General features: G+C 42.7%; 3 protein-coding genes and 1 long non-coding RNA gene across 13 annotated transcripts; 2 read left to right on the top strand and 2 right to left on the bottom strand.

The window, feature by feature from the left end:
* Position 1: 1 nt before the first annotated feature.
* Positions 2-10637, bottom strand: hltf (helicase-like transcription factor). Of its 4 annotated transcripts, none has more exons than XM_077620586.1 (26): positions 10512-10637; positions 9614-9813; positions 8835-9001; positions 8608-8732; positions 8249-8316; positions 7414-7485; positions 7133-7324; positions 6434-6508; positions 6335-6359; positions 6219-6270; positions 5768-5814; positions 5660-5701; positions 5489-5599; positions 5268-5362; positions 5049-5192; positions 4801-4939; positions 4308-4379; positions 4077-4212; positions 3487-3666; positions 2840-2955; positions 2350-2540; positions 2148-2273; positions 1364-1476; positions 1110-1290; positions 904-984; positions 2-285 (listed from the first exon to the last, which is right to left on the bottom strand). In XM_077620586.1, the coding sequence occupies exons 2-26, from the start codon at positions 9806-9808 to the stop codon at positions 151-153; spliced, it is 2880 nt and encodes a 959-aa protein (XP_077476712.1). In that variant the 5' UTR covers positions 9809-9813; positions 10512-10637; the 3' UTR covers positions 2-150. The 4 variants fall into 4 exon arrangements, with proteins under 4 accessions (XP_077476712.1, XP_077476710.1, XP_077476709.1 ...); XM_077620584.1 differs by lacking the exon at positions 10512-10637 and adding an exon at positions 9934-10355 and having other exon boundaries at positions 5489-5596; XM_077620583.1 differs by lacking the exon at positions 10512-10637 and adding an exon at positions 9934-10354.
* Positions 10620-19756, top strand: LOC144089587 (serine/threonine-protein kinase PAK 2-like). Its single transcript, XM_077620588.1, has 15 exons — positions 10620-10836; positions 13582-13775; positions 13892-13998; positions 14592-14739; positions 14825-14841; positions 14901-15011; positions 15853-15976; positions 16064-16127; positions 16279-16327; positions 17749-17861; positions 17935-18052; positions 18273-18372; positions 18740-18936; positions 19021-19158; positions 19282-19756. Exons 2-15 carry the CDS (start codon positions 13598-13600, stop codon positions 19366-19368), a joined length of 1551 nt encoding a protein of 516 aa, XP_077476714.1. The 5' UTR covers positions 10620-10836; positions 13582-13597; the 3' UTR covers positions 19369-19756.
* Positions 17577-20897, bottom strand: LOC144089596 (uncharacterized). Its single transcript, XR_013305112.1, has 3 exons — positions 20703-20897; positions 19440-19531; positions 17577-19364 (listed from the first exon to the last, which is right to left on the bottom strand). It is a non-coding gene; the product is annotated as an uncharacterized LOC144089596 (long non-coding RNA).
* Positions 19934-27636, top strand: elavl1a (ELAV like RNA binding protein 1a). Of its 7 annotated transcripts, none has more exons than XM_077620593.1 (7): positions 19935-20100; positions 20722-20781; positions 22358-22532; positions 22898-23001; positions 24409-24562; positions 24634-24859; positions 25845-27636. In XM_077620593.1, the coding sequence occupies exons 2-7, from the start codon at positions 20746-20748 to the stop codon at positions 26161-26163; spliced, it is 1014 nt and encodes a 337-aa protein (XP_077476719.1). In that variant the 5' UTR covers positions 19935-20100; positions 20722-20745; the 3' UTR covers positions 26164-27636. The 7 variants fall into 7 exon arrangements, with proteins under 7 accessions (XP_077476720.1, XP_077476719.1, XP_077476718.1 ...); XM_077620592.1 differs by having other exon boundaries at positions 22355-22532; XM_077620591.1 differs by having other exon boundaries at positions 22352-22532.
* Positions 27637-27778: the final 142 nt, after the last annotated feature.

The following is a 27778-nucleotide window of genomic DNA, read 5'->3' as shown; positions in this document are numbered from 1 at the left end:
GTTGGGAAATGTTTTTTTTTATTTGCTGGATAAACAAGATGTGAAATATTCAACAGTGGGTTGGAACATGATTGAATGGGGAGAGAGCAGCAAATATATCTGGAGTTTAAAAAGGGGGATTATAGCGAGCAGGCCATTTTTGTTCACGTTCTATAATTCCATGAGAGCCTTGATGTCGTTGACGCGGGATATCTTGTGGTCAGAGCCCAAGGCCGCCTTCACCAGGTCCTGTTTCTTCTTCTGGATCTTCACCATGTTCTCCTCTACAGAGTCTTTCACGATGAACTGCGGGATAAAAACGAATGGCTTTTCAATAGGGCCAATTTTTGAAAATGTTTTTTCCCCCATTAATGCAGTGTTAATATTATTTTATTTTAGTTATTACATATTTATTTTTACCTTGGAAATGGATTAAGGAAGGGAAAAATGTACGTGCAAACCCTAATTTAATAGATTTCAATTTTCTGGAGGGGGAACTAAATGAAATCAGGTCTTGGGTGTTTATCTACATTTTAATTCTTCAGTTCAAATGTGAGCTTTCACTAAACAGTATTATTGAACAGAATTCACTAACAAAAGAGTGAGGACATCTAGTGGCCGCTGACTACTTATATCTGCCAAATCAGCTGCTAAAATTTATCGACGAATGATAGCCGATATTCAAAAGATTTTTAGACATAAAAATGTGGCAAAATCCAATATTTGAGCTTTTTAATAGCAAAAATAGTAAATACTCATTTAGACATTTAGCATAAAAGATAACATTGACAAATCATTTTGAGTTGCTTGTATTTTGAATTGGATTTATTTCATAAGATATTTATATTCATGTTAATGAACATACATGAGATTGCAGCTGCCAGCTAATTTCCACCTTTAGATAAACCATGACATATTTCTTACCTTGGTGACAAAGACTTTTCGCTTCTGACCGAGGCGGTGACAACGGTCGATGCACTGTTCCTCTGTGGCTGGGTTCCATGCCTAAAAAGACAAGATTAGTCATTTTATTTTCTAATAAGATGTCATCAAACTTGCTGTAAAATGCTCGTTTTAAAATGGACATTTTGCTCTCCCGACGGCATGTTTTGAATGGCGAGGATACCGACCGGGTCCATGAGGAAGACGTGGGACGCGGCCGTGAGGTTGAGACCGACCCCACCGGCTTTGAGCGAGAGCAGCATGATGGTTGGGCTGTAGTGGGCGGCGCTCTGGAACTCTTGAATGACTTGGGTGCGCTTCTTTTGACTCATGGTGCCGTCCAGGCGCACGAACCTAAAGCCGTGCTCTCTAAAGCACACGTGGATAAAGTCAGGCTCGTGGTGGCGATGGGCGCCATCCTTTTTGGGCTGACGGGCCTCACCTGAGCGGCTTTTCCAAGATGGTGAGGAAGCGAGTGAATTGCGAGACCACCAGACACTTGGCGCTGCCGTCCTCCCACTGCAGACGTTGTAGCTTGTTAATCAGTGCTTGGATCTACAAAATAAATACATTTAAAAAAAAGAGCGCTAGTTTAGGACACAGGTGAACAAGAGGTGGCCGGGGGGTCAGATTCGGTCCGCTGCGTCAATTTGTGAGGCCCGCAACATAACATTTTTTAAAAAGAAAAAACAATGATTTTGATTTTATTTTTTAAATCAAAAGGCATTTTCCAAAAAATTAAACCAAATATTTCCTGTTTTATTTTTTTAAATAAATTAAAAAATAGTAAACATTTTAAGAAATACATTTTGTCTTTTTAACCTGAAAAACAAATGACTTAAAGATACATCTTTCTTTTTTTGTGCATATAATGTTTTTCCTCTAAGTAAAATATATATTTTTTTTAATCTAAAAAAACTTTAGGATTCTCTCCCACTTTAGCAATTATTATTCACCCTTTTAAATTTTTAGATTTTTGTAACATTTGCATAAAATGGAACTCTTATTTTAAGTAGGACAAAATAATACAGCCCCTCCCCAAATGGGAGAAGATAAATTTAATAACTAACAATAATAATAATTAAAATATGGACTTTTCAACCTTGTCTAGACAGAATTCCATTCCCCAAAACGTTTCGAAAAGGTCAACTTCTTACAGAAACTAGCGCAATAAGGAAATGATGACCTTTTGGCTAGTTAAGCCAATCCTTCAGTTCTTTCTCTACCTTAGAGCTGGTCCTCCACTTCCCGGGAGTCCTTCCTTGCCTCTCTTCTCCCGCTTCCTCCTGCGGGAACTCCACCAGCTCGCCGATTTTGATGTCACTCCGACACAAAGGGCAACGCGCGCTCTCCTGCGGACGCAAAACGGCGCATTGTCAATCCGTTTTCACGGCGAGCCTGTACAGTTTGGCGCGTAACGGTGCTTGCCTGCTCGGTGCCGATGACCTGCGCGATGCAGGGCCGACAGTAGACATGGGCGCAGTGCGTGATGACGGGCATGCGGACCGAGTGCAGGCACACCGAGCACTCCTCGTCGGAGCCGCTGGCCAGGACCACGCGCAGTTTCTCCACCAGGCGCTCACGAAGCTCCGTCGGCGTGTTCGCCGCGCCTGAGTGGACTGAAACCCGGAGAAATCCAAGTTGGGATTTTTATTTGCTTGTTCTAGGGCAAGCTGTCATTCTAAATAGTTGACGATTTGGAAAAAAAGTTGCAAATATCCTCTAAAAAATTCCACGTTTGACTTGAGCCAAATTGTACACTATTTCTTCTGTCATAACATAATTCTAGCCCCCAAAAAGAAAGTAGCTAAACTTTTTTTCCATGAGTTGAGATAAACTGATATAACTTGAAATATGGCACTACTTTTCCCTCCTGAAAAGCCAACATTTTGTCTACCAATGGTATTTTTCTGCATACCTGCATCCACAGCGGTGTTGGCCAGCAGGTCAGGATGACAGCAGTGCTGTCGCAGCCTCATCAAGATAGCCAAGACGTCGGCGTAATTTCTCAAAACTGTGCCTTCGGCAACATATCTAATCCAAAAACAAAAAAATGCATATATTTTTTTCAAGTTTGAAACTATTTACGACAACAGATTGCTCAAAACAGCTCATCAACATGTCGAGAAAAAAAAGGATTACTAATATCAAAGTGGCTTGGCGGGCCACTAGCTAGCGCGTTGACCCCAGCTGTGGGGTCGCGGGTTTGATCCCAGTTCGGTCCTCACTGTGTGAAGATTGCATCTTCTCCCCGGGCTTGCATGGGTTTATCCATGTACTCCAGTTTCCGCCCACATCCCAGGCTAATCAGATGCTAAATAGTCCCTAGCTAAAATTTGTTCTGTCTCTTTGTGCACTGCAATTGGCTGGCTACCCATTCAACATGTCCCCCACCTGGTGACCGTAGTTACCTGGGATAGACTCCGGCACCCCCCTTGTGAGGATAAGCGGTTCAGAAAATGAATGAATGAACACCAAGAGTCCTATTTTCTAGACTGACTCATTTACTGCTATGAAATCCTCTTTAAAAGTTCGCCGTTGAAGTAGATGACTGGCCAAACAAACCTGCTTATGGTCCGTCTCCCTTCGTTGCGCGCCTGCTCGTACTCCTCGCGCTCCACGGCGCTCAACTCCACCTGCTCCACGCAGACGCTCTTCTCGGGCAGCGTGACCAACGGGCGTCCGTCCAACTCGCTGTCCTTTGCGCGCCGCAGCGTGATACAATCGACCAATGTCTGGAGGTTCCTGGAAAACAAGGGAGGACAATTTCATCTGGACTTTGGGTCAATATCATAAGGAAGTTAAATTCAAAAAAGGAAGTCACCCTGAGGTAAGATGGCGGCAATGGCAGGCATAAGTGAGTTTTTTAACATTTTATGCAAGATACCTTTTTTCTTCTTCTTGAATTTCATTCATAGACAACAAAATTAATTTTGTTTAGCGTTTTGTCTGTTTATCTTTTCTCTATTTTTTAATAAATGACTGTATCGGCCGCATTATGGCGTTTGGTCTTTGTCACCTTGCATTTTCGTGGATGTCATGTCTAATTTGTGCGCATATAAGCCGTACCCTCGATTCAGTCATGATTTTTTAGCGACAAATATGCGAGAAAATACGGTAATTGCTTCCGTAATAAACGAATAAAGACGCCTTACTTTAGCCCGGTTTTGTCTCCTTGCATCACAGGCCCTTGGATGGCCCGATTCCACCACTCCCTGACGTCCAATGGCTTGAGGCGCAGGAAGGCTAGCAGCATCCACAGGTCCTTGACGCTATTCTGGACGGGCGTGCCTGGATGGGGACAACGACAAAAGGCCGTGAGTCGGAGCGCCGGGCCGCGGCAGGTGACGGCGGCGGGTGATGGCGGCGCTCGGTGGCGAGCAGACCTCCGCCAAGGTGCAATAATCCAGATTGGGTTGGCGTGTCTAGCAAGTCAAAGAATACTCGGCAAAGAACAGCTGAAAAAACAGATTTGCATGCATTAGAGCTGGACTTCAGAACAATCAAAGATACCTTTGGTGCTTTTCAAATAGGTTCCGCATATTTTTGCTAAAAAGCAGTTTATGAGCAGATAGTGTGCAAATACGCAATTTTTCGTGTCTCCCGTCCCCGCCCAAAAAAGAATTATTTTTGAATTTTTTGTTAAAAAGAAAATCTAGCCACCATTTGTTCAGTAGATTATTTCCTGAGAATGTTTCTTTGCATATTTGGGGGCTTTCGGCACAAATAGGGAGAAAAGATCAAATTTACAACTGATGTTTTGCACTTTAGATGTTATCAAACATTCAACATTTTTGAAATTTTGAAATTTGTTTTGGCCATTCTCTAGGTTAATTAAATACATAAAAATAACAAACGAATGAGTGTGCCTCTTTATACCAGACAGAATCCAACGTCGTTCCGCTCTGAGTTCTAGCACGGACTTGCTCATCTGCGTGTTGGGGTTACGGACCACGTGACCTTCGTCCAGCACCACCCTTAACCAGTTGATCTCATGAAGAGGACTCCTACTCTTATTCTGAAAAGAGACACACTACCGTTAAGACTACAAACAAGAAACCATTAGACCTACCACAGCCGGTTCGAGATAAAACCATGACGTCGAAAAGGATCCCATTCGCACTCACGGCAAAGTCCGCGGAAAGCACGTTATAGGTGGTGAGCACCACATCCTGAGACGAGAGGAAAACCGTGTTCCTGTTGCGGTCGGGGCCGTGGTACATGTACACTTTGAGCTTTACGTCTGCTCGCACGTGCTCCTCGAACTGGTCCTGAGAACACAATCGCCGCCTTCCCGTCAACGACCGCTAGAGTACCCCGTTGCCCCCGGCGACAACGGCACCTACCAGCCAATTGCTGAGCACGGAGACCGGGCACACGATGAGAGTCGCGCCTGCCGATAAAGTCTCGACGGGGGCCTCGTCGGCGTAGTTGTCGACGGCTGCGAGTTCAAATAAAACATGCACGGTAGATTTTGAGTACAACCAAATAAATCCATAAATTCACTCCAAGCAGATATAACTAAGTTCAATGCTTGAGAGCCGTCTAAGTAGCTGGAACATCTTACCCATGGAGGAAACGGCCTTCTTTTTCTTCTTCCTCTTGACCGAATTGGAAGGCGGAGGTCCGCGTATCCCCGAGCCAAAGTCGGCATCTTCCAGGAACTGCATTGCCTCTGCTGAAAAGTAGAACATTAGACGCGACTATTTCGGCGCTAATAATCCTTCGCTGTGCTTACCGTGTTTTCGCTTGGTGGCTCTTGTATTTCTTCTGCCTGAAACTGTAAAACAAAGTGTTAAAAGCTAGGCGACAAACAAGATCAAGAGGAATACATTCAGCTTCTTACATTTGTTTGACAGCTTTGCCGTGTCCATGACGTTAGATTCTTGGGTCCTGGAACATGTACAACAAATTTAGATTACAGAAAACTATTTAGCCTCAAGATATGAATTACAGCGGTGGGCCAAATTTTTGTTTAGTGAAGTAAAAGTGGACCGCCCGGGATGTGTATTTTGACAAAGATTGGACAGCCACATTGCGCTATGATGAAGCAGCTATGCTAGCACTCGGCTAGCTATTTTTGAAAGACATTTGTTAGCCCCATATTGATAATGGAGATTTTAACGCAAGCTAAGAAGTCAATGTTGAGGGGATTATATTTTTTCTTCTGAGTACTTGCCGCCACGTTTTTTTGGGGTGGGGTTAAATAGAAACCTGCAGTTTATAGTAAGGCACGCTCTGAAATTCATAGCATTGACGTTATTAATCATGTAGTGAAAAATGTCTGTCAAACATACTGTGCTGACAGCAGACGGTGAGCCGCCGCGCCGCTCGGTCCGGCGCCTTCGCCTACAAAGCCAAAAACAACGTTGGTTAAGATGCTCTTCCGTGCAACCTTTGGAGTGTTTTATACCTTTCAGAGGTGCGCAGGACTCGTCCTGCAAATGAACAAAACATGAGATGGAACATGGCTCTCGCACACCAGGGTTTCAATGTTTAGCGCAAAGCTTACGCGGTCGAAGACGGGCAGCGGCTTTCCGTCGCGGAAGTTGCTGAGGATCAGTGCGATGGTCGTCAGTGTTTTGCCCTGCCGGAAAAATAGCATATAACTCTCATGGCTGTAAAATGTATACGCTACCTGCATAGTTTACAGTAATTTTTCTAAATTTGTTCTAGTTTTGAGAAGAAGAAAAATTCTAACATTAGCTGCAATTTTCATATCTGCCAGTTTTGGAGTTTTAATGGAGCTCACGTGTTCGTAAAATGTTTCACTACTATTTTGTTTCTTTTCAAAGTTTGCTGTCAACTTTTTACTCAATTTTAAGTCCAAATTTGGCTGGCAAAACCAAACAAACTAAACTGACCAATAACTGACCTGGTAAAAAGTGGCCATTTTTTTCTTTTTTTCTTTTTTTAACTCAAGACGAGACACTCATAATTCAAAATAACACTGTAAAATGTCCGTCTTTTCAACATGCTAGTTTTCGCTATGAATTCCACCCCTTGCAAGTCAAGGTGCAATTTTACAGTTTTTTACCAAGTTAAAAAATATCTAAATTTAGAAAAAATAATTTTAAAAAGAGTTCCAGGCCGCTTAGCTATTAATTTAAAAAAACTGATGACCATATCGACTAATCGTTCGGTGATTAAAAACTATTCTTGTCAATTTTACATATATGAAGTCCTGCTCAAAAATCCCGCGGGCACTCACCAGTCCCATGTCGTCTGCCAGAATCCCACCGAGGACCCTTTCGGGTGCTTCCTTGACCCAGAAGCATGTCAGGCTGTTGTAGTAGAGATCTCCATGTTTTTCCCAGAAGGGCGGCAGCTCGGACTTGTTCTCACGGGCGCACATCCACGTCAATGCCTGCCGCTGGTGTGGCATTAAAGGGGTGACCACGGACTACGGAAATAAAGGAAGATTTTGATTATGTTCTGCGGGGGGGAAAAAGCAGCCATCACGACGATGGGACCAATCGCACGAGGCCGTACATCAGCTGCTTCCTTTTCTCCATCTTTACTCTCCAGCAGGCCTTCAAATAAGTTGTCAAAGGCATTCTTTAGCTGAAAGAGACCATCAAAGACAAAAATAAGAATGTTCAGGAGGAAGAGGGCCAACATTTCAGTATTTTTTGATTCATTTGAATTTAGTAACATGAACTGTTTTATTTTTTTCAAATAAAGTCGTACCTCTACTTACGAATGCTTCTAGGTATTCATTGATAAATATTTTTCTTGTAATTTTCTTCCATTTTTGTCTGTTTCTCATATCTATCATACAAAATTGGGACACTGATCTTTTTTAAAGGGTTGAGTTGGTCATTTTTTGATGACCGTGGAACGAATGACAGAATTTACATATAAAGTACTGAACTACTTACGAAATATTCAAGTTACGAAAAAAGTTCTGGAAGCAACTAATTTCGTAAGTAGAGAGAGGTACAACTGTATGTTCTAAATCTTATTTACTTTTCCATTAAATAAATTTTAATTAGTATTTTTTTCCATTTTATGGAGTCATTTAATTTTTCCCAGATTTGTATTTTGTAGTTTACTACTTTTCCTCCTTTGTGCAGCATGAAATAAAATAAGAAACAAAATTATAGCATAATGAAATCCACAAAAATTGAAATACAAAAATCAAATGGATAAAAATTAAAAAAAATATATGAATGTTGAAAACTGAGGATTGAAAAATATAAATATGCAAATAATGACATTAACTAACACATTCATACATTAGTACTTTAATTTGATTTAATTTAAATGTGCCACTCCAGCTACTTCACACCAACACAATTTTTACTAAAAAGATTTACAACCCTACCGTGAGTGGAATGGTGACCCGTCTTTTTTTGGATGCCACCCCAGTGTTGTACAACTTCTGACTGGCCCCTGAGTGAAAGCACACAAAGAATTCTAGTTAATATACATTAAGTAATCCATTATACAGCCCCTAAAAGTACTGTATTTTCCAGATTATAAATCACACCAGGCAAAGAATGTAATTTTTGGGATGGGGATTTTTTTTAGATTATCAGAAACCAAGAACGAAGCTATGTTAAAGTACCAATATTAAAATGGAGAACAGGATAAATAGGCATCTTTTAATATTGTTTTTTTTTCTGATAATTATAAATGTGCGACTTACAGTCGGGAAAATACAGTTAGTGCAATTAACTCCACCTGTGTTAAGTTTAAAGCCATGGTGTGCCAAAAACTGAGTGACCACGCCTTTGTTTTCGTTCTTCCCCCAAAACGACAAAATCACCGGTATGGAATATTTGTTCTTCGTCCCAGAATGCACCACTCTGGAGGAGAAATGAGAGAAAATCCTCAAGCCCATTCACTGATACTGGTACAAATATTTGTTCTAACTTCTGTGGGCAACAGAAGCATTTTTGATAGCGTACCCGTCCACTTTAGCCAGCTTGTTGTCCATGACGTGTGACATGGCCGCAGCAAGCTCCCTCTTGATATGGCCGATTTGGGTGCCGTAGACGTTGGAGACCATGACGGAATTGCTGTCAAACGGATTTTGGGGCTCTCGAAGCAGGACCACCGTTTCTCCTTGGTTCACCTGCATAGTCAGAACATAAAGATGGTGAATTAAAGTGTGAATTTCATACTTGATTTTCTATTCTTAAATACTTTGTGGCATTTTATTTTATTCAATTGCCTGTATGTTAGTGGATATACAAAATTAACGCTATGATTAAGAGTATTTTCCTGTTTGAGTACACAACTACAGTATAATCATTGAATTCAAATGAGGTGAATTAGTTCTAATATTTAAATATGACTAATGTATTCCATTTTTATGGCTCAGGGTTTGTGAATTTTACATTGGTGTTCATATGTTGGCAGAATGATACACTTCTTTGGGGTCAAAATGATTTTTTTGCTAAAATGAGAGTATACTCGAAAGACCTGTTAAATTTAAGCATGTATTTGATAGACATAAACAATATAGTCTTGTGTTTGTACATTGAGGGTTGAGTGTGTGTGTATGAGGGGGGGGCAAAATTAGTCAGGATTGCCTCTGACTCAATCTATGTTCACGTATATGAGGGTAACTGTCGTGTAGAAGTCAAACTGGGGTATTGTGGTAACATTATTTGAAGTGTTGGGTTTCATTTCGTGGTCTTGAGTGGAAATATAGACTGAACAGTGGGTTGTCGGGGATCCTCACCACCCCACTGTAATATCTGAGGCCCACTACGGTGCCCTGAATCTGGCCCAACAGCACGACGCCGCCGGCGTCCAGCTCCTCGGAGCCGGCGGACATGATGGCCTGGGAGCGACTGTTGTTCTGGTCCGTCCGGTCGGTGAAGAGTTCCGCCGCCCTGTACCTGTCCCACCCGAACCAGCTCCTACGGAAATTCATTCCACCTGCACACATGTTTACACATAAAAATGAGTCAGTGTAGGAGGAAGGGGTATGGGAGGAATGAAGGCGAGTGGACTTCCAACTCGGAGAGGAGAGACAAAAGTGTTCAAGTCCGAACTAACCTAACGGATATTTGTGGTTTTGCGGTCGGCGGCGGGGTGGCGCAATACCTTGGCACGCCGGTTTGATACGCGGCCTTGTTTCACAGCCAGTCTGACTAAGCTGGCGACAAGCCTTCGCTATGTTTGTCATGAACACTTTCCCAACTTTAGTGTCGCCCCTAGCTGACAGCCGACTTTTATTCCCCCCAAAAGGCTCATATACGTCGAAAATGACGGCGGCTCTTTTAATGTCGCGTTTGCGGGCGCGACGTCACTTCAAAGCGGAGCCGACTTTTTCGCCCGGCAGTGTCATAAATGTAATAACGCTCATTAGCGTTGAGTACAAATAACGTCCATATACACAAATACATATATTTAACGACTTATTAACGACTCATTGTACTTATTCGAATATTTTCACCGATTTCTCGAGAAAAGTGTCGTTCTTTCCCGACGTCGAGTGAGGCGATAAACTTTTTTTTGAAACCTCACGCTTTTAATACATTTAGTATTAAAAGTAAAAACATTTTTTTTCAAAATATAAAACATTATTGTACGAGGTAGTGAATGTTTTATTGTATTTAATTAAGTATTTCCACCTGTTTGTCGAGGACGGAGACGGTCATGTGTGACGTCGTTTAAATGCCGTTAAACTTCCGTGTGTTTTCGCGCTCTTCCGACTTTTCGGCGGAAGTCCCGAGTCGAAATTTTCACAAAATTACACTTCCTTTCCACGTAACTAATTCCTCCTCCGGTTTGAAGAACAGGAGAAGTTCGATATATTTTTTTAAACGTTAAGACGTTGCCTTAATTTTGAAGGTTCCTTTTCGGAACTCGGGGTGAAGAAAACGGGCGGAGTCTGAGGAGATTGATTCAAGTACATCCCGTTATTTTTTTATTTTATTTGTGGTTGACAGCTAACCGGTGAGTTCCGCGTGGTTATTTTTCTCTTTGCAAAACGCTTAGGTGCACATGATCTTGATAAAACCTACCAAAACCAAGACCAAAACTTGTAGGAGTCCAGATCATCGACCGTAAAGACTGATGCAAGACCTAAACCGAGATCGTGAAAATACGAGTATCGTCAAACTTCATTACGTATTTTACTGTCTGTTAGACGTTCTATGGTGCGTTTGCGGTCAAATGACTTTATTTTGATGGATTCCAATTGGAAGAGTGCAACAACGTCATTGTTTTTAAACTTATTTTCTAGTCCCCACTATGCTAGCTTTCAACTAAAACCCGTTAGAAAAAGTCTGATTGGCAAACAAAATGAATAGGGTTGCAACGTTGCTCAAATTACATCTTTCAAAAGAAATCTGCTTTTGCAAAACATACTTTTTTGGTTTAAAATGTTCATATATATTGTCTACGTGGGCGGCTGGATTGGGTGTGTGGATCAGTGGTAGATAAGTTGTTTATAAGTTGTTTCCCCAACCCTGAGGTTGTGGGTTCGATTTCCCACCGTCCCAAAGTAACATTAATGCTGCATAATCATAAGTCAAAAGAGCATATAATCACAATTGCATTATGCCTTGTATTTTGTATTCTGAAGATGTAAGAAAATGAGTAATAAAAAGGTGTTTCCTGATAGGAAATTGAGCAAAGTGCAGTAGTCACACAACTGACTGTCAAAAAATGAAAGCATTTAATTATGTACATACAGTGTGAATGAGCTACAAAATGCCCGTCAGACAGAACGACGCCCGGCGGGCCACTTCCGCCCCGCGGACCGTACATTCGATAACGCTGCTTTCAGGATGTTGAGGTGTGCGACCTGGCGGCGTGTTTACACTTGACTCACAACCGGGGCAAAGTCGCGTGAGGTGTGTTTGTCTTCCAGTCTGAGTTGGACGCAAGCGTACAGGCGTCAGCGTTCCTTACGGGAAGTCCTCCGCACCATTTCCCTTTTTTAGAAGCCCAACAAAAGAGACTCTGACGGCCACTTCCTGTAAACAGCTCGGGGTTTTCTCTTGGAGAAATTGTCCAATTACTTGCCTTTGTGTGTAAAGTGATGTAGGGGAGGGTTAATTGGAGATCTTTAGATTTTGGACAAAGACCATTTTTTAAAATTATTATTCTATTTTTTGAACCAGAAATGCAAACTGGTAAAGCTATTGTATATTACCATATTTTCTCGCATATAAGCTGCCCCCGCGTGCACGCTACATCATTAAAATTGCCTTAAAATCGATGATTTTTTACTATTTCTCGCCTATAAGCCGCCCCCTGATTCACAATTTCCACCTCCATATTCACGATTTTAATAGGGAGTATAAATGTGTTACTTTGAAGGGAAAATCTTCAGAAAAATGATCGCCCGTGATATTTTAGAGATACTGTAAGCACATCATTAGGGTCAATATCATAAGGAAGTTAGTAATTCATCCAGAACAGTTTTTTTTTACTGCAAAACAAAATAACCAACAAATAGAAAATGTTAATTTGTCGACATCTACTGGCAAAAAAACAGTACAGCAACGTATTGCGCCCTACCCTCGATTCAGTCATCATTTTTTGTTACAAATGCGGCTTATATGCGAGAAAATACAGTACTCATTGCATGCCATTGAATACAATAAACGTCCAATTCACTTCAACTGGGAAGATCGAACACGTTTATTTGCCATTGACGGGGCCTGACGTCAAAACATTTTGACTGAGGCACCCTTGAACGTCCCATAGCTGCTGGCAAAGTGGAAAAAAGACAAAAACTTGCGCCTGAATTTTAGTCACCCACCCAAACAATTAGGAAACGGCGTCTTATAGTCCAGATAATGCGCTACTTTGCAAGCTGACACCTGTGGCCAAAAAATCTTTAAAAACACACAAAAAGTGTGCATGCCTCGGGGGTACGTAATTCCTTCTAGGCCCAGGCAAGAATACACATGTTGAGTGTAGAGCCACTGTGGAATGAGACAGCCAGCTCAGACCTGCCCCGCAGACAGTGTCAAAGGAGGGTGCTTGAGTGCGCACGGCGACACGGTTAGCAGAAGCTACGTGGACGCGGTGAAGGCAGAGGATTGTGGGGGTGACGCTCTTCTTGGGGCTCTTCTGTACACCACAGAAGAGGCATTAGAAGGTGAGCGATGGGTTTTGAGGACAAGGTCATGATCAATATGGGGATGGGTCTTAAGGGCGTCCATTTTGGGTCAGTGAGATGTTCAGGATCTCTGTGGGAAATGATGGATTTTTGAGTTTCTTAATTTAAGCGAATCACGAAGCAGGTAGAAAGGGATTTTCTGTTGAGGAAAGTGCTTTTTGTTGTTGTGGTCGAAGACGTGTAGCGACACGAAAAACTTCCCGAGTCAATGCGAGTTGTCGGTAATAGCCTTGCTGATTATTTTTCGCTAGGTTTAGCGTTCAAAATCATCACAGCACCCCAAAAAATAGCATATTCGATATTTAGTGATTAGCATACGCCGTAGAATGAAGCCTGGACACGAGGTCATGTGGTGCAACACTGCGTTTTGATTGGCTGTTGAATCGACGAATGACTGCCATTGGAATGATTCCAAATTTTGGACACGGTTCGCTGGAATGACACATGATGCTAAGTTAAGGACTTTTTTTTGGACCAGGAGGTCAAGCAGTTCATTCGCTGTCCAACCCTCCAATTGGACGTCTATCTCAGTCAATGGCAATCCACTTGCGTGTTTCCGTCCTCAGGTCCAAGCGCGTGTAGATGTGCGACAGCGGATCGTGCGAGGACAAGCCCCCCGCTCCCCCTGTCAGGATGAGTAGCCAAGGAGGCGGAGCCAAGGACCCCCAGGCGACCAATCACAGCTCACGGCCTCTCCCGTCCGTGCCGGAGGAGCGCAAGTCCAGAAACAAGATCATCTCCATGTTCGCCTCGGAGAAAGGTGTGGAGTTGGGGGACGCCCTGGTCAAAAGTTTTGGGACGCCTTGTCGCTCGGATGAACGGTCGAGCGTCTCAAAACTTATGAACGCGGTTCACGTGTCCAAATTTGCTTTGCAGGAGGACGGAAGAAGGACCGGGATAAGGACAGGCCGGAGATTTCCTCCCCGTCGGATTTCGAACACACCATCCACGTGGGATTTGACGCCGTCACTGGAGAGTTCACTGTAAGGAACGGCGTGGGGGCGGGGCTTACACGGGTTATCTATCTGATTCTTTCGATATTGCAAAAGTGCTTCCAAAAAGTTGCGCTAACATACGGTTTTAAGGTGTCTTTCTGTTGGTTTTGTGGCATTTCAAGGTTCCTTTATAACTCATTGGATCCTCTAGCGAGCCACTTCCGGCCCGCGAGCCACACGTTTGACACCCCTGTGTTAGCTAATATGCTAGCAACACGGATTCCTGGTGTTAGCCTCAAATAACAACGGAATACAATCTTCCCTCGATTATTGTGACTTCACTTATCGCAAATTCACTTCTTTGCATTTTTTTCTGCTATTAATTATAAAAAAAATTATAATATATATTTTTAAAGTTCGTAAAAATGTGAAAATCCACGCTGAAACTCGTAAGCGGAAGCTACTCTTGCTACTAGGAAAAAATAATTTAAAAAGTTTAAAAAGTTATTATAGGGGTGACCCTACTTTGCAATTTTTCAATGATCGCGGCCATGTTTGGTCTACATTAACCGCGATATTCGAGGGATTACTGTAGATTTGCAAATCTTATTCAACCCGCGTTCCCAATCTGCGTCCAATAGGGGATGCCGGAGCAATGGGCCCGCCTCCTCCAAACGTCCAACATCAGCAAATCGGAGCAAAAGCAGAATCCGCAGGCGGTCCTGGACATCCTCAAGTTCTACGACTCCACCAGCGGGAAGCAGAAGTACCTGAGCTTCTCGGCTTCAGGTCAGTCTGGTCGCCTTTTTTTGTCGCATTTTGGAAGCGAGCGAAAAGTTTCCTTCATTTGGCTCCTCCTCCTTCCCACGTTCAGATAAAGACTCGTCGTCGGTGAGTGGTCCCCCTGCCGGCGCTCGCTTCTTCTTCTTCTCAACGTTCCTTTTCCCAAGGGTAAGAAGGGCACGACGGCCGCCTCGTCGGGCGTCAAAGACGGCGACGACGACGACGATGACGACGCGCCGCCGCCCGTGGTGGCGCCCAGGCCGGAGCATACTAAGTCGGTGAGTTGTTGGGAAATGGAGGACTCCAAATTCAATAAAAGTGACTCTCGTTCTTGCTAAAAATAAAGAATAGATATATTTTCTGTGGATTGAATGGTTAGCGCGTTGGCCAAAATGCTCCTGGTGTCTGGAGATTGCATGTTGCCTTTGTGGGTTTTCCCCGGGTACTCTGGTTTCCTCCCACAACCCCCAAAACATGCATGCTAGGCTAATTGGATGCTAAGTATTCCCTAGCTAAGTATTCCCTAGCTATGAGTGAGTGTTTGTGTCGGCCTCGCAGATCTAGGGTCGAGGGTTCGATCTCGGGTGGGTCCTCAAGGTCTGGAAATTGCATGTTGCCTTTGTGGGTTTTCCATGGGTAGTCCAGTTTCCTCCCAAATCCCTAAAACATGCATGCTAGGCTAATTGGATGCCAAGTATTCCCTAGTTATGAGTGAGTGTGTGCGTCGGCCTCGCAGGTCTGGGGTCGAGGGTTCGATCTCGGGTGGGTCCTCAATGTCTGGAGATTTCATGTTGCCTACGTGGGTTTTCTCAGGGTACTCCGGTTTCCTCCCACATCCTTAAAACAGGCAAGCTAGGCCAATCAGAGGCTAAATTGTCCCTAGCCACAAGTGCGATTGGTTGTTTGTCTTGTCGTGCCCTGCGATCGGCTGGCCACTCATTTCTTGTCGTGGGCTGGGATAGGCTCCAGCACCCCCCGCGAGCCTCGGGAGGATAAGCGGATCCGAAAATGAATGAACATCATTTTGTTATAAAACCGGTGTGGCTTGCAATGGCGGTGCAATGGCGGTTGCTTCTAAAAGAGCATTTTAATGGTGGTCGTGGACATGGTTGTCGGCAGGTGTACACGCGATCGGTGATCGACCCCCTCCCGCCTCCGGAAGGCGACGCCGCCTCGAAAAACGCCGACAGACAGAAGAAAAAAGGAGGCAAGATGACGGACGAGGAGATCATGGAGAAGCTGAGTAAGAGCACCCACCCGCTCGCTCGGCTTTGCCATTAGACCACGTAGAAAACCAACACGCTGACCGTCTTCCAATTTTGCGTTTCAGGAACCATCGTCAGTATCGGAGATCCCAAGAAGAAATACACTCGATATGAGAAGATCGGGCAAGGGTGAGGACATGATTTTTTTTATCCATGGCGCTCAAACCATGGGTACCCGCCAATCAAACTCCTGCGTTAGAGTTGAGGAGCTTCAGTCAGGGGCGGAGCTTAGTGTGTTGCTGTTGGTGCAATATAACATATTATTTTTTCACACTTTTAGGGCATCTGGAACCGTTTACACTGCGATAGATGTTGCCACAGGGCAGGAGGTATGTTCTTTAAAGTTTTTCTTTAAAGCAGTGGTGGCCAAAGTATTTTACTGAGTGGGTGCGGGTTTTCATTGCAACTCATAATGCGGACACTTTCACCAAACTGGTATGTGACCAGTGCAATTAGTGGATTGCACTCAGGTGCTTTGCGTTTCAGCCCATCCCCCGTTGCTCTCAAACTGGCCGTGCTGGCTCGCTCGCTCAAAACTTGGGACAAAAATCGGAACCCACGGCGGCCCTCCACGACAGCTTTGCCCACCCCCGCTTGAAACCATTTTACTTGGGAGGGCTGGCAGCCAATCACCAAAAGCCCTATTTAACATGATAGTTCAGTGTGGAAAAAAAAGACTATATATATATATATATATATATATATATATATATATATATATATATATATATATATATATATATATATATATATATATATATATATATATATATATATATATATATATAAATATAAATATAAATATAAATATAAATATAAATATAAATATAAGTATAAGTATAAATATAAATATAAGTATAAGTATAAATATAAATATAAATATAAATATATATATATTTATATATATATATTTATATTTATATATATATTTATATATATATTTATATATTTATATATATATATAAATATATGTATATATATATATATATATATTTATATTCCAATTTATTTTGGTAATAAAAGTTTTTTCCCTTTTGTGTATACTTAACTGGGTGGTTATCCCGTCGACCTCGCCGTTCTGGGGTCCAGGGTTCGATCCCAGGTAGGTGCTCACTGAGTTTTCATCCTCCTGTCGGGCTTGCTTTCTTCTCTGGGTACTCTGGTGTCCTATAACATCCCCAAAACATGCATGCAAAGCTAATTGGATGCCAAATTGCCCCGAGCAGCGAGTGGTAGTTTGTCTCCTTGGTTACCTGGGATCGACTCCAGCACCCCCCGCGACCCTTGTTCGGAAAATGAGTATATGTACTTAGAGCTGGGGGATAAAACGATAACGATAATTATTGTGAAATAATTTTTGTCTCTAAAAATATTAAATACAAATCCATAATTTTAAACTGCAATTACACCAGCCGACCACCAACGATAATGGGGGCGCTGTTGCGAGATGAACGCTAGTTCCAAACCAAGTTGATCGTTTTATTTATTTCACATTGCACAGCAACTTTAAGTTTGAAGGCAAATTTATACAAATAAAGACGCCTGTCAAAATACCTGCAGGTTTTATTCTTTAACTTTTCATCATTTGATAAGGAGGAAAGTAATTTATTTATTAATTCACAGAAGTTTGAAACAAAAATGATGTCATAGATGTCATGATAATTATCAAAATCGACTGATTTTTTTAAATTTTACCGTGCTTACAATTTTTGTCCTAGCTCTATATTTACGTAACGGTTTGAACGCGCAGGTGGCCATCAAGCAGATCAACTTGCAGAAGCAGCCCAAGAAAGAACTCATCATCAATGAAATCCTGGTCATGAAGGAGATGAAGAATCCCAATATTGTCAACTTTGTCGACAGGTCCCAGAAAAAACACTTGAAGGGAGAGGGTGAGCTTTTATTTTGAAAGTCACATGTCCGTTTTGCCTCGTAGTTTCCTGGTGGGCGAAGAACTCTTTGTGGTGATGGAGTACCTGGCCGGCGGATCCCTCACCGACGTGGTGACGGAGACGTGCATGGACGAGGCCCAGATCGCCGCCGTCTGCAGGGAGGTGAGCCACGCCGCTTTTATTCGGGTTGCGCTCCCACGTTTTAAGCCGCGATGACCGCTGGAAAATATGCCGGCCAAATATTTTCTACTGCGCAATTGAAATGGGATTCGTCATGAGCAATTTATTACAAAGCCACATATTAATTAGCATTTTTTTTAATCAAAAAGAGGACACAAAAAGAGAAATAAGAGATTCTAATAGTGGTTTCTCTGGTTTTCAGGTCTTGCAAGCTCTGGAGTTTCTTCACGCCAATCAGGTCATCCATCGAGACATCAAAAGTGATAACGTACTGCTGGGAATGGACGGCTCGGTCAAACTTAGTAAGTCCAGAAAACGCGGCTATCTTACTAATGACGCCCCAAAAACATTTTTTTTCCAAAATAATCTCGTTATATCCGTTAAATCAGTGCTAAAACTGCTATTGTTGACCTCGGTGTACTCGTAACTTGATATATTGTTCAAATTTTTATCGGACTTTTGCTTTTCAGTCATTTTTTGGAGGTATTACCATATTTTCTCGCATATTAGCCGCGTCTGCGTATAAGCCGCACCCTTAAAATTGCCTAAAAATGGTGGAATTTCACAATTTCGTGCCTCGATTGGACGTCCACCGCCGTCAATGTCAGCCATTGAGTCATATAATGTTAATTCTGTGTGTTTTGTGTGTGTGTGTGTCCACCTTTCCAGCCGACTTCGGCTTCTGCGCTCAGATCACGCCGGAGCAGAGCAAACGCAGTACCATGGTGGGAACCCCCTACTGGATGGCACCGGAAGTGGTCACCAGAAAGGCCTACGGTCCCAAAGTGGACATTTGGTCTCTGGGCATTATGGCCATCGAGATGGTTGAAGGAGAGCCCCCCTATCTCAACGAGAACCCGCTCAGGGTGAGCCTAGTGGACCACACCCCAGACCCCCGGGGGGCAAAATCAACCAAACTGACTTTGACACCCCTGTTGTTTATCTTGTAGGCACTGTATTTAATCGCCACCAACGGCACCCCCGAGCTGCAGAATCCAGAGAAGCTCTCCCCGATTTTCAGATCCTTCCTGACACGTTGCTTGGAGATGGACGTGGAGAAACGAGGCTCGGGCCGAGAACTCTTACAGGTACAGATGATTTAATTCTAGATAGCTCAAGAAGATATTTCCTATATGTGACCAGGTGGCCTAGTGGTTAAGGTGTGTGACTTTGGACCAGAAAATTGAGGACATAATGTGTCTTGTTTGCAGCATCCCTTCCTGAAGTTGGCCAAGCCTCTGTCCAGCCTGACTCCTCTCATCCTGGCTGCCAAGGAGGCCATGAGGAGCAATCGCTGAAGAAAAAAAAAGAAAATTTCATCCCCTTCCCTAAGATCACCCCCAAAAATCCGAAGACCTTGTTGTCTCACCTTGGTGCCTTCCTTAAACGGTGTTCCTCAAAACGCCATGTTTAAAACCTCAACAATTTGTACACAAGCCAATTAATTTTCTTCTAGTCCACCTGGCAAAAAAATCTCATTAGACATGATTGTGTTTTTTAAGGAATGTAAATATATGTCAAAAATTTATAGTTGAAACCAGAGTGGTGCTGAATTCAACCATCTGTATAAGAATAGTTAGCATTTTTTTAGTCTATTCAAAAGCGTGTTAGCGCTCTGTTTCCTTTGTTTGGCTGTTTGTTTTTCAAAATATACAATTTATGCAAATACATCCATGCAAACTACCACCAACGAAAATGTTTTTTCCCCACTCATTTGCTGTGAACAGCATGCCTTTTCAGTTTTAGAGGTACAATTCAACGAATAGCAAAATATAGATTGCGTTGTAAAAGTGAAACGATTTATTTTGAACAGAATATTGTCATTTCTTTTAATCGAATTGGGATGGCTTTACGCTCTGAGGGGGCTGGAAACTGTCGTTCCCACCTGGCAACCCTGCCCATGACGCCCCGAAAAAGAAGAGCCCGGCCGGAGGAGAGGAGACGTAGTTCGGCGTCCAGTGGAACGAAAACTCGCTTGGGCTAACTAAATAATAAAAAAGGCAAGGCCCACCGCCCCTGTTGAAAAGCTGGTAAGGTTCTGAGGAATTCGCTCATGTGCCGTGGTGTGTTTGTGGTCTGTATTTTTCGTTTTTCGGTCGGGGTGGCCGTCGCGGCCTACAAGTGCTACGGCTAACATGGCTAAAGCTAACGTCCGGCTTTGAGGCCTTGTGGCAGTCTGGTGGAATTTTCACTACGGGCGGAAGGAAATAGCGAGCAACTCGCGTAATGAAGCCGTCGTTTGTTACGTCGAACGACTTTGTGAATCGTCAAAATCGTGTTAAAAGTTGTGTTTGGGTGTTTTCCTACGTTCAGTCGAGTCCGCTCAAGGTTGTCGAAGCGACGACTAGCGGTTCTGCTAATGCTAGTAGTAGGTAGCTCCTTGGCGCCGTTTTCATTTTTTTTCTCCAAACTAAATAAACAACCGTAGCTGCATTTCCCCCCAAAACATTGCGACGACTTACTTAAAAGGTACAACTTAAAGCTCGACATTCACACAAAATAGTGCGTGCCAAGTTGAAATGCATGAAATTGAACGAGCTAACCACTAAACCCGACGTAGACAATTTAACATGTCATTCGTGCATTTATGTTTAAAAAAAATAGTAATAATAATTAAGATAACAGTGATTACATTCCACCCCCTTGTTCAGCTTCTGGAGCAGTCAAGTGTCTTCATGGCAGTTCGTAGAGGACACATTCAGTACTTGGATGTAAGTTGTTTTGCTCACTACAAAGCACAGCTGTGTTGTCAAGTAATTTGAAATAACCATCCTTCAACACATCAATACCATGAACGTGACGGCACTACGTTTTGTTGTGTAAAGTGCATCCCTCACCCTCGTAACCTCCCTCGGATCTTACAAGTAGCGAAACCCAGCAAAGAATGGACCTTTCGTAAAACTCTGCCCTGTTGCCAGTCTGCCAATCATCGCGATTCCGACCGATATCGTAGTCTGTTAATGATTTATTCACAAAATTATCCTTAAAAAGGGGGCGGGGCACTTATTGTTTACTTAGTATCCATAGAGGTCAAAAGGCCAAAGTTACTGCGAACAAAGACATGAAGTTCAGCACATTTTGGATTTTTATATTGGATAACAGTACAATTTAGCGGTTTGTTTCTATGAATGTACTTGCCTCTACTAAATCAAGTTAGGTTGACTTTTAGCTTTAGGCCACGCCTCTATGTGCTTGTTTATTTTGAAGAGGTTCCCCCGGTAGTGAGGCCGTCCTCGCTGTTTAATTTTTTGGAGTATCATTGCTACGACACGGTTATTGTTGCGAAAGGTCCATTGATACGCTCCGTCCTGGGCCCTAGAAACGTTACCATTTCAATTTCTTGTCACGACGTTGTCTTGAAATATTATCACTGTGATTAAGATAGGGGGTCAAGCATACATACTTGTGAATCTTATTTGCTTTGTGTTGTTTTCAAATAGCCGTTGCTTTATAGTGTAGCTACCTGCTATTTGTTAACCGTTAATGCTTAGTGTCACCTCTTTTAGCATTGTACAAAATGTGGTTGTTTTGACTGTTAACCTACTGCTCAAAACGGCATTGTCAAAATGCCTCTTTGAGAAAAATGCTCAAAATATCCTCCCTGCTGCCGTGAAGTGCATGAACCTGAAATATTCTTCAAAATGAGCACATCCATGTCACGTGTAAGCGGTTTAATCGTGAAATTGCTGCCCTCCTGCTTCTTTCCCACCAGAATGCACGGTTATACAGTAATCCCTCGAATATCGCGTTTAATGTAGACCAGACATGGCAACGATAATAAAAAAATCGCCAAGTAGGGTCACCCCTATTATAACTAGTCCTGGTAGCTTACGAGTTTCAACGTGGATTTTCACATTTTTATGAACTTTAAAAATGTATATATTTTTAAAATAGTTTATAGTGGAAAAAAATCGCAAGGTAGTGAAGATGCGATAATCAAGGGATTACTGTAAACCTATTCCTTCCCGAATGTATACCTGTTTTTTTTTCAGGTTTAGCCTTATCCCTCAATAGAACAAAAAAAAAATCACCCAGCAATATATCAATGGCATAATTATAGCTCTTTATGGGTAAAACTGTCCCACGTGTGTGTGTATGTGTGATATTAGATGACCAATATTGGATCGAGTAACAACTCAACAAAAGAAGAGTATATTGACATTTAAGTTTACTGGAGAGTTTTTCCCAACGCAAAACCTCCAAGGTCGCGAAACACCGCTGATTATTACAATATTCCAGCTTCTAACTCCGCCCCCCTCTTCCTGTGCACCCACTTATGAGGAGCAGGAGGCATTCGATATGTCCAACGGTTTCGACATGCCGGGCGAGGCCGTCGGGGACGCCAAGACCAACCTGATCGTCAACTACCTGCCGCAGGGCATGTCGCAGGACGACCTGCGCAACCTCTTCAGCAGCGTCGGCGAGGTGGAGTCGGCCAAGTTGATTCGAGATAAAGTCGGAGGTACGCAGGGGGGGGCGGGGTCTCGGCTTTCGGAACGCGGCCCGGCTAACGACAGAAAATTAACGGACAATCTTTTGTTTCCGATGGCAAAACGTGAAGTGGTGAAATAGAAAAATCCTCGTTTCTGCTCGTTCTTTTACAGGAATTGATTTTTATTCTTTTTTTTGTTTGTTTGTTTGTTCGTTTGTTTTAATTTCATTTATTATTTTTTAGGTTTCTGCACCCCCAGAGTTTGATTTATTCTAACGGCCCGGGATGATCTGTGAACATTTTGTTTGTTTATTTGTTTGTTTAGACTAGCCACTAACTTATCACGTTTTTTTGTTTTATTTTATTGTTTTCTTTTGTTTGTTTTTTTTCTCTAGGCCACAGTTTAGGGTACGGATTTGTTAACTATGTTAACCCTAGTGATGCAGAAAGAGCTATCGATTCACTGAATGGACTAAGGCTACATTCCAAAACTATCAAGGTAACGTGCACATATCAGGTGTTCCACCATTTGTCAAACGATGCCACCACTGTCATGTAACACACCCGCGTTGCCTGCCGTTGAGAGGGTTTGCCCCGGCTCGCTTGTCGTCAAAAGATAAAACTACAAACGTATTTTCTCCCAGCATATACGGCGCATTTGCTGCTAAAAATGATGACTGAATCGAGGATACGGCTTATATGCGCACAAATTAGACTTGACGTGCACAAAACGTCATAACCCGGCTGATATGGTCATTTAAATAAATAGATAAAACGCTTAGCCGCATTTATTTTGCCGTAAATTCAAGAAAGAAAAACATATCTTGCATCAAACGTGAAAAAAAACTCATTTGCTTGCTCAGGGTGCCGCCATTTTACCTAGGGATGACAAACTAGACCGCTATGGACAGACTTCCTGGTTGTACTGTTCACGTGACTTCCTTTTTGAATTTGTCTACGTGCAGGCAACACCCGTTCGGAATCCAGCAATCGATTGATAGAGTATCTCAGAAATAGCACGTTCAATGATTTTTCTGAAGATTTTCCCTTCAAAGTAAAACATTTGTATTCCCTATTAAAACCATGAATATGGAGGTGAAAACGGTGAATCAGGGGGCGGCTTATACGCGAGAAATTGTCAAATTCATCAGTTTTAAGGCCATTATAAGGGTACGGCTTATACGTGGAGGCGGCTAATATGCGAGAAAATACGGTACTAAAAAGTTGGATTATGTAATTTGGCGACTTTTGTTTTTAGGGTGTGGCAAAATAGAGGTTTATTAATTCAAGGATGATGTTGTTTTATTAAAGATTGCCCACATTTCTTATTCTCTGCCAGTTATTTTGCTAGCTATTTTCAACATTTGTCCAATGAATATTGTCATCTTTAATTTGACAAAACGGATTCCCGAAACGTTGGAACACTATACAAATTAAAATGAGTGTTCTAAAAGATTTGCTAATCAGCAGTAGAACGTGGCTAGATTTGACACAATATCATCATTGACTTCAACATTATTCCAACCCATCACTTATTTGAAATGCTCAACAGCGTTTGTGTTTTAATGTTGCTTTCAAGGTTCCAATCCGGCCTTACCTTGCACATTCCTGTTGTAAATTCTAATTGGCCGTAATGAAGTGAATTTATATGGCCTGATTTTATACCCAAGGAAACAAAGACAGTCCAGAATTCTCTTGAAGTGGAAGAACAGCCTTTTTTTCAGATCTGGGTCGATCAGGGAATAGTTACCTGATTGTCTCACTTTACGGGCAACCAAAAAGCTCTTAATACTTTCGATAATGTCCCCTCTAAAGCAGCGGGACAAAAAAAAAATCTTGATTTGAGTGCACACCCGTCTGGGTAAACGTCCCGTTTCATTGAGCACTGCCTTGCCTCCCGTCGCAGGTGTCGTACGCACGGCCCAGCTCCGACACCATCAAAGACGCCAACCTGTACATCAGCAGCCTGCCCAGGTCCATGATGCAAAAGGACGTAGAGGAAATGTTCTCGCGCTTTGGCCGGATCATAAACTCCCGGGTGCTGGTAGACCAGTCCACAGGTAGGACGTCGCTCGCTCAATGGTCCGTTTGTCGCTTGCTCAGCGGCCCGTTTGTCTTTTTGCCCTCGCAGGAATGTCCCGCGGCAAAGCCTTCATTCGTTTCGATAAGCGCTGCGAGGCCGAGGAGGCGGTGAAAAACCTCAACGGGCAAAAGCCGCCGGGGGCCACCGAGCCCATCTCGGTGCGCTTCGCGGCCGACCCCAACCAGGTGAAGAATACGCAAATTATCTCCCAGCTCTACCACAACCAGTCCAGACGCTTCCCCGGGCCCATGCACCACCAGGCGCAACGCTTCAGGTGGGTGGCTAAAGTCGCAGTGTATAATTAGTCAGGTGTTGGCGTCGGCTTAAAAAAAGGACATTTTTGACCGCCTCGGTATTACTGGTAGACCGCCTGAGAGGAAGATTACTGACCCAGTCCGTTAGTTTCCTATGGGCCTGAACGACCTCTAGTTTGTAATGTTCCCACTGCAATGCAGTCTTCCCTCAATTATCGGAAATTCGCTTAGCGATTTTTTTTTTTTTTTTTAATGATATTAATTATTTGTAAAAGTATCTCAGAAATACCACATGCGATGATTTTTCTTAAGATTTTTCCTTCAAAGTAACACATTTGTGCTCCCTATTAAAACCAGGAATATGGAGGTGAAAATGGTGAATCAGGGGCGGCTTATACGTGAGAAATTGTAAAATTCAACAATTTTAAGGTAATTTTAAGGTGGTATGCGAGAAAATATGCTAAGCAAAGCACTCCTTGCCAAGTCTTGGTCGCCAGCAGTCCATCCTATCGAAGGTCGCAGAGTTCTTGCGGTATGGGTTGACATTTTAGTACCTTCAAGGTGGTTCTCGGCCCACCCCAATTACCGGCAAGCGGCAAGATCACCTGTGTTTGAGTTTGATTTATTTGATAACACATATTAATGAACAAATTTATGTTCATGTTGATAAACATAAATATGTAAGATTGTTGCCATGGGGTAATTTCCATCTTTAGTCCCTTGTGTAGGTTGAAGATAAACCATGAAACATGCTAGACACACCCACACGTAGCATAGTTAGCGATAGCGCTGTGATCGCAATATGGTTCATTTAACAGCTGGGCATTAAGATGATTGGCCAAGAGGATCACTGGAGTTGATGTATGTTAATTACTATTCAGTTCCAGGTATGAAGAGAGAAGGTGCTTTGGCTAATTTAGCACTAACTACACAGTCACCTCTAAAGCCAGCCCTTGTTGATGTGTAGGAATTTTTGGGTACAAAAAGTTTTTGATTTTTGCGCAGATTCTCCCCCATGGGCGTGGACCACATGAGCGGCATGGGCGGCGTGGCGGGCAACGCGGCCTCGGGTTGGTGCATCTTCATCTACAACCTGGGCCAGGAAGCCGACGAAAGCGTCCTGTGGCAGATGTTCGGCCCCTTCGGCGCCGTCACCAACGTCAAGGTGATCCGCGACTTTAACACCAACAAGTGCAAGGGCTTCGGCTTCGTCACCATGACCAACTACGAGGAGGCGGCCATGGCCATCGCCAGTCTCAACGGGTACCGGCTGGGCGACAAGACCCTGCAGGTGTCCTTCAAGACCAGCAAGGGCCACAAGTAGAGGCGCCGCCCGGAGAAGTACGGTTCGCTCGTTCACTTTCACGCGGTCACTCAAAACTGCACCTTTCGTCTAAAGGCTTTTTTTTGTTCGGAATTCATCCCACGTCGCTCTCGTTCGGTTTTTTCGCATTTTTACAGAGCGCGGAACTCAAGTGTCCATGCGGAGGTCGTTGGCAACTTGGCCACGTCAATACGCACGGGGGCGCCGTGTGCACGCGAACGGAAAATACGACTGTAATTGTAAATCGAAAGGTAAAAAAAATCCCTCTTCCCTTGCTAGTTTGGAGCTTTGTTTTGCTCTGGGACTTCTTCCCACCGTTCTGGATTATTGTCATGAGGAGGCATAGAGGCCTTAAATTATAATAATCCAGATGGATTATGAGAGCAAGGCACTTTAAATTGAGTTCTCGTTGACCGCCACATGTCAGTTGCTCGAATTATCAAAATTGGAGGAAAACTGATTGTCTGGTTGTTGTTTTTTTGTTTTACTTTTATTTTTATTATTATTACTGTTGTTGTTCTTTCTACAGGAAAAGTGATGGACCAAACGTAGGCAAAACATTCACGGTTAAAACAAATTTTATTCATGGATTTGGTTCTCCTTGTTTGGTTTCAAAAGTTTTAACAAGTGCTCATCTCAAGTTTGGAGTGAAACAAATGGCCTTTTGTTCATGATTCTACTTTTCTTTTTTGTTTGTTTCCCTTTTCAAACCATTAAATTTCCTTTTGTTTTGCAAAAATGTTGCTTTGTTTGTTTTATTTTATTTCTTCTTTTAAGTTAAACCATCCCGCTCGTATTTCGAAAGCACCATCGAGCGTTTCGATTTAGTGTTCATAATATTTGGAGAGAGAGAAAAAATACTGAATTTTAATGTTAACCGGCCATTTCATTCTTTACTGTGAATATTTTTGTTTCCCTGCAATGGGACCAATTTTAATCTAAAACTTAATTCCAGGCGTACAAAAACGTGACACTCAATTCAAGCTAATTTGTTTCAGCATCCACGCTAACAGCTACTCTTAACATTTTACCCTTTTTTTCCCCCCAAAGCCTCTTTAAAAATCCACAACTAATTTTGTAAACGTCTTTCGATAACCCCCCCTCATCCCCAACACTAGTCTTTATTTTATTTTATTTTTTTATTCTGTCTTTGACGTATGTGCAATATATGGTGACTAGCTCAAAGCAGGTAAGACCTGTCTCTTGTTGGACTTTTTTTTTTACTGATTGGTACCACTGGTTTTAGTGTTTTATGTTCCTCTCCTCCCTAAAAAAAGTGTGTGGGGAGGCACTGCTTTCAGCCTTAAATTTATGATCACAGGAGTTGATTTTGTTCATAGCTACACAGTATTTATTTCTTCATGTATGTCATGTTTTTTAACGGATGACTTGTTTTCTTGATCTTCAAGCCTGGCATCCCTGGTATGTCTTAACATTGGATCATGTCAATAAAAAAACAATGGTGGATTTTAAGTGGAACGAGACGAGCTTGTGTGTTTTCCAGCGTCAAGTAACGAGTACTCTTAATTGCTGTTTCCAGGACGGAGGCTTCTTTTGTGATTTGGACATGCCAAAAAGAAACGAGCGGTACCTTTTACTAATGTTTTCTACTCAT

This window comes from Stigmatopora argus, chromosome 15 (genome assembly GCF_051989625.1).
Source record: "Stigmatopora argus isolate UIUO_Sarg chromosome 15, RoL_Sarg_1.0, whole genome shotgun sequence".
Taxonomy (NCBI): domain Eukaryota; kingdom Metazoa; phylum Chordata; class Actinopteri; order Syngnathiformes; family Syngnathidae; genus Stigmatopora; species Stigmatopora argus.
Note: the sequence above shows the minus strand (reverse complement) of the source record. Positions and strands in the feature narration are given on the sequence as shown.

Coding starts and splice junctions, on each gene's coding strand:
- hltf (XM_077620583.1), bottom strand. CDS start 10,063: ATGACAAACATAGCGAAGGCTTGTCGCCAGCTTAGTCAGACTGGCTGT. Junction 5,702..5,767: donor GGCAAAGCTGTCAAACAAAT/GTAAGAAGCTGA, acceptor TTTGTTTTACAG/TTTCAGGCAGAAGAAATACA. Junction 5,363..5,488: donor GAAGGCCGTTTCCTCCATGG/GTAAGATGTTCC, acceptor TTGAACTCGCAG/CCGTCGACAACTACGCCGAC.
- elavl1a (XM_077620591.1), top strand. CDS start 20,746: ATGGCAGTTCGTAGAGGACACATTCAGTACTTGGAT. Junction 20,782..22,351: donor GACACATTCAGTACTTGGAT/GTAAGTTGTTTT, acceptor CCCACTTATGAG/GAGCAGGAGGCATTCGATAT. Junction 23,002..24,408: donor TACATTCCAAAACTATCAAG/GTAACGTGCACA, acceptor CTCCCGTCGCAG/GTGTCGTACGCACGGCCCAG.
- LOC144089587 (XM_077620588.1), top strand. CDS start 13,598: ATGTGCGACAGCGGATCGTGCGAGGACAAGCCCCCCGCTCCCCCTGTC. Junction 13,999..14,591: donor CCGTCACTGGAGAGTTCACT/GTAAGGAACGGC, acceptor TGCGTCCAATAG/GGGATGCCGGAGCAATGGGC. Junction 18,937..19,020: donor TCAACGAGAACCCGCTCAGG/GTGAGCCTAGTG, acceptor TTTATCTTGTAG/GCACTGTATTTAATCGCCAC.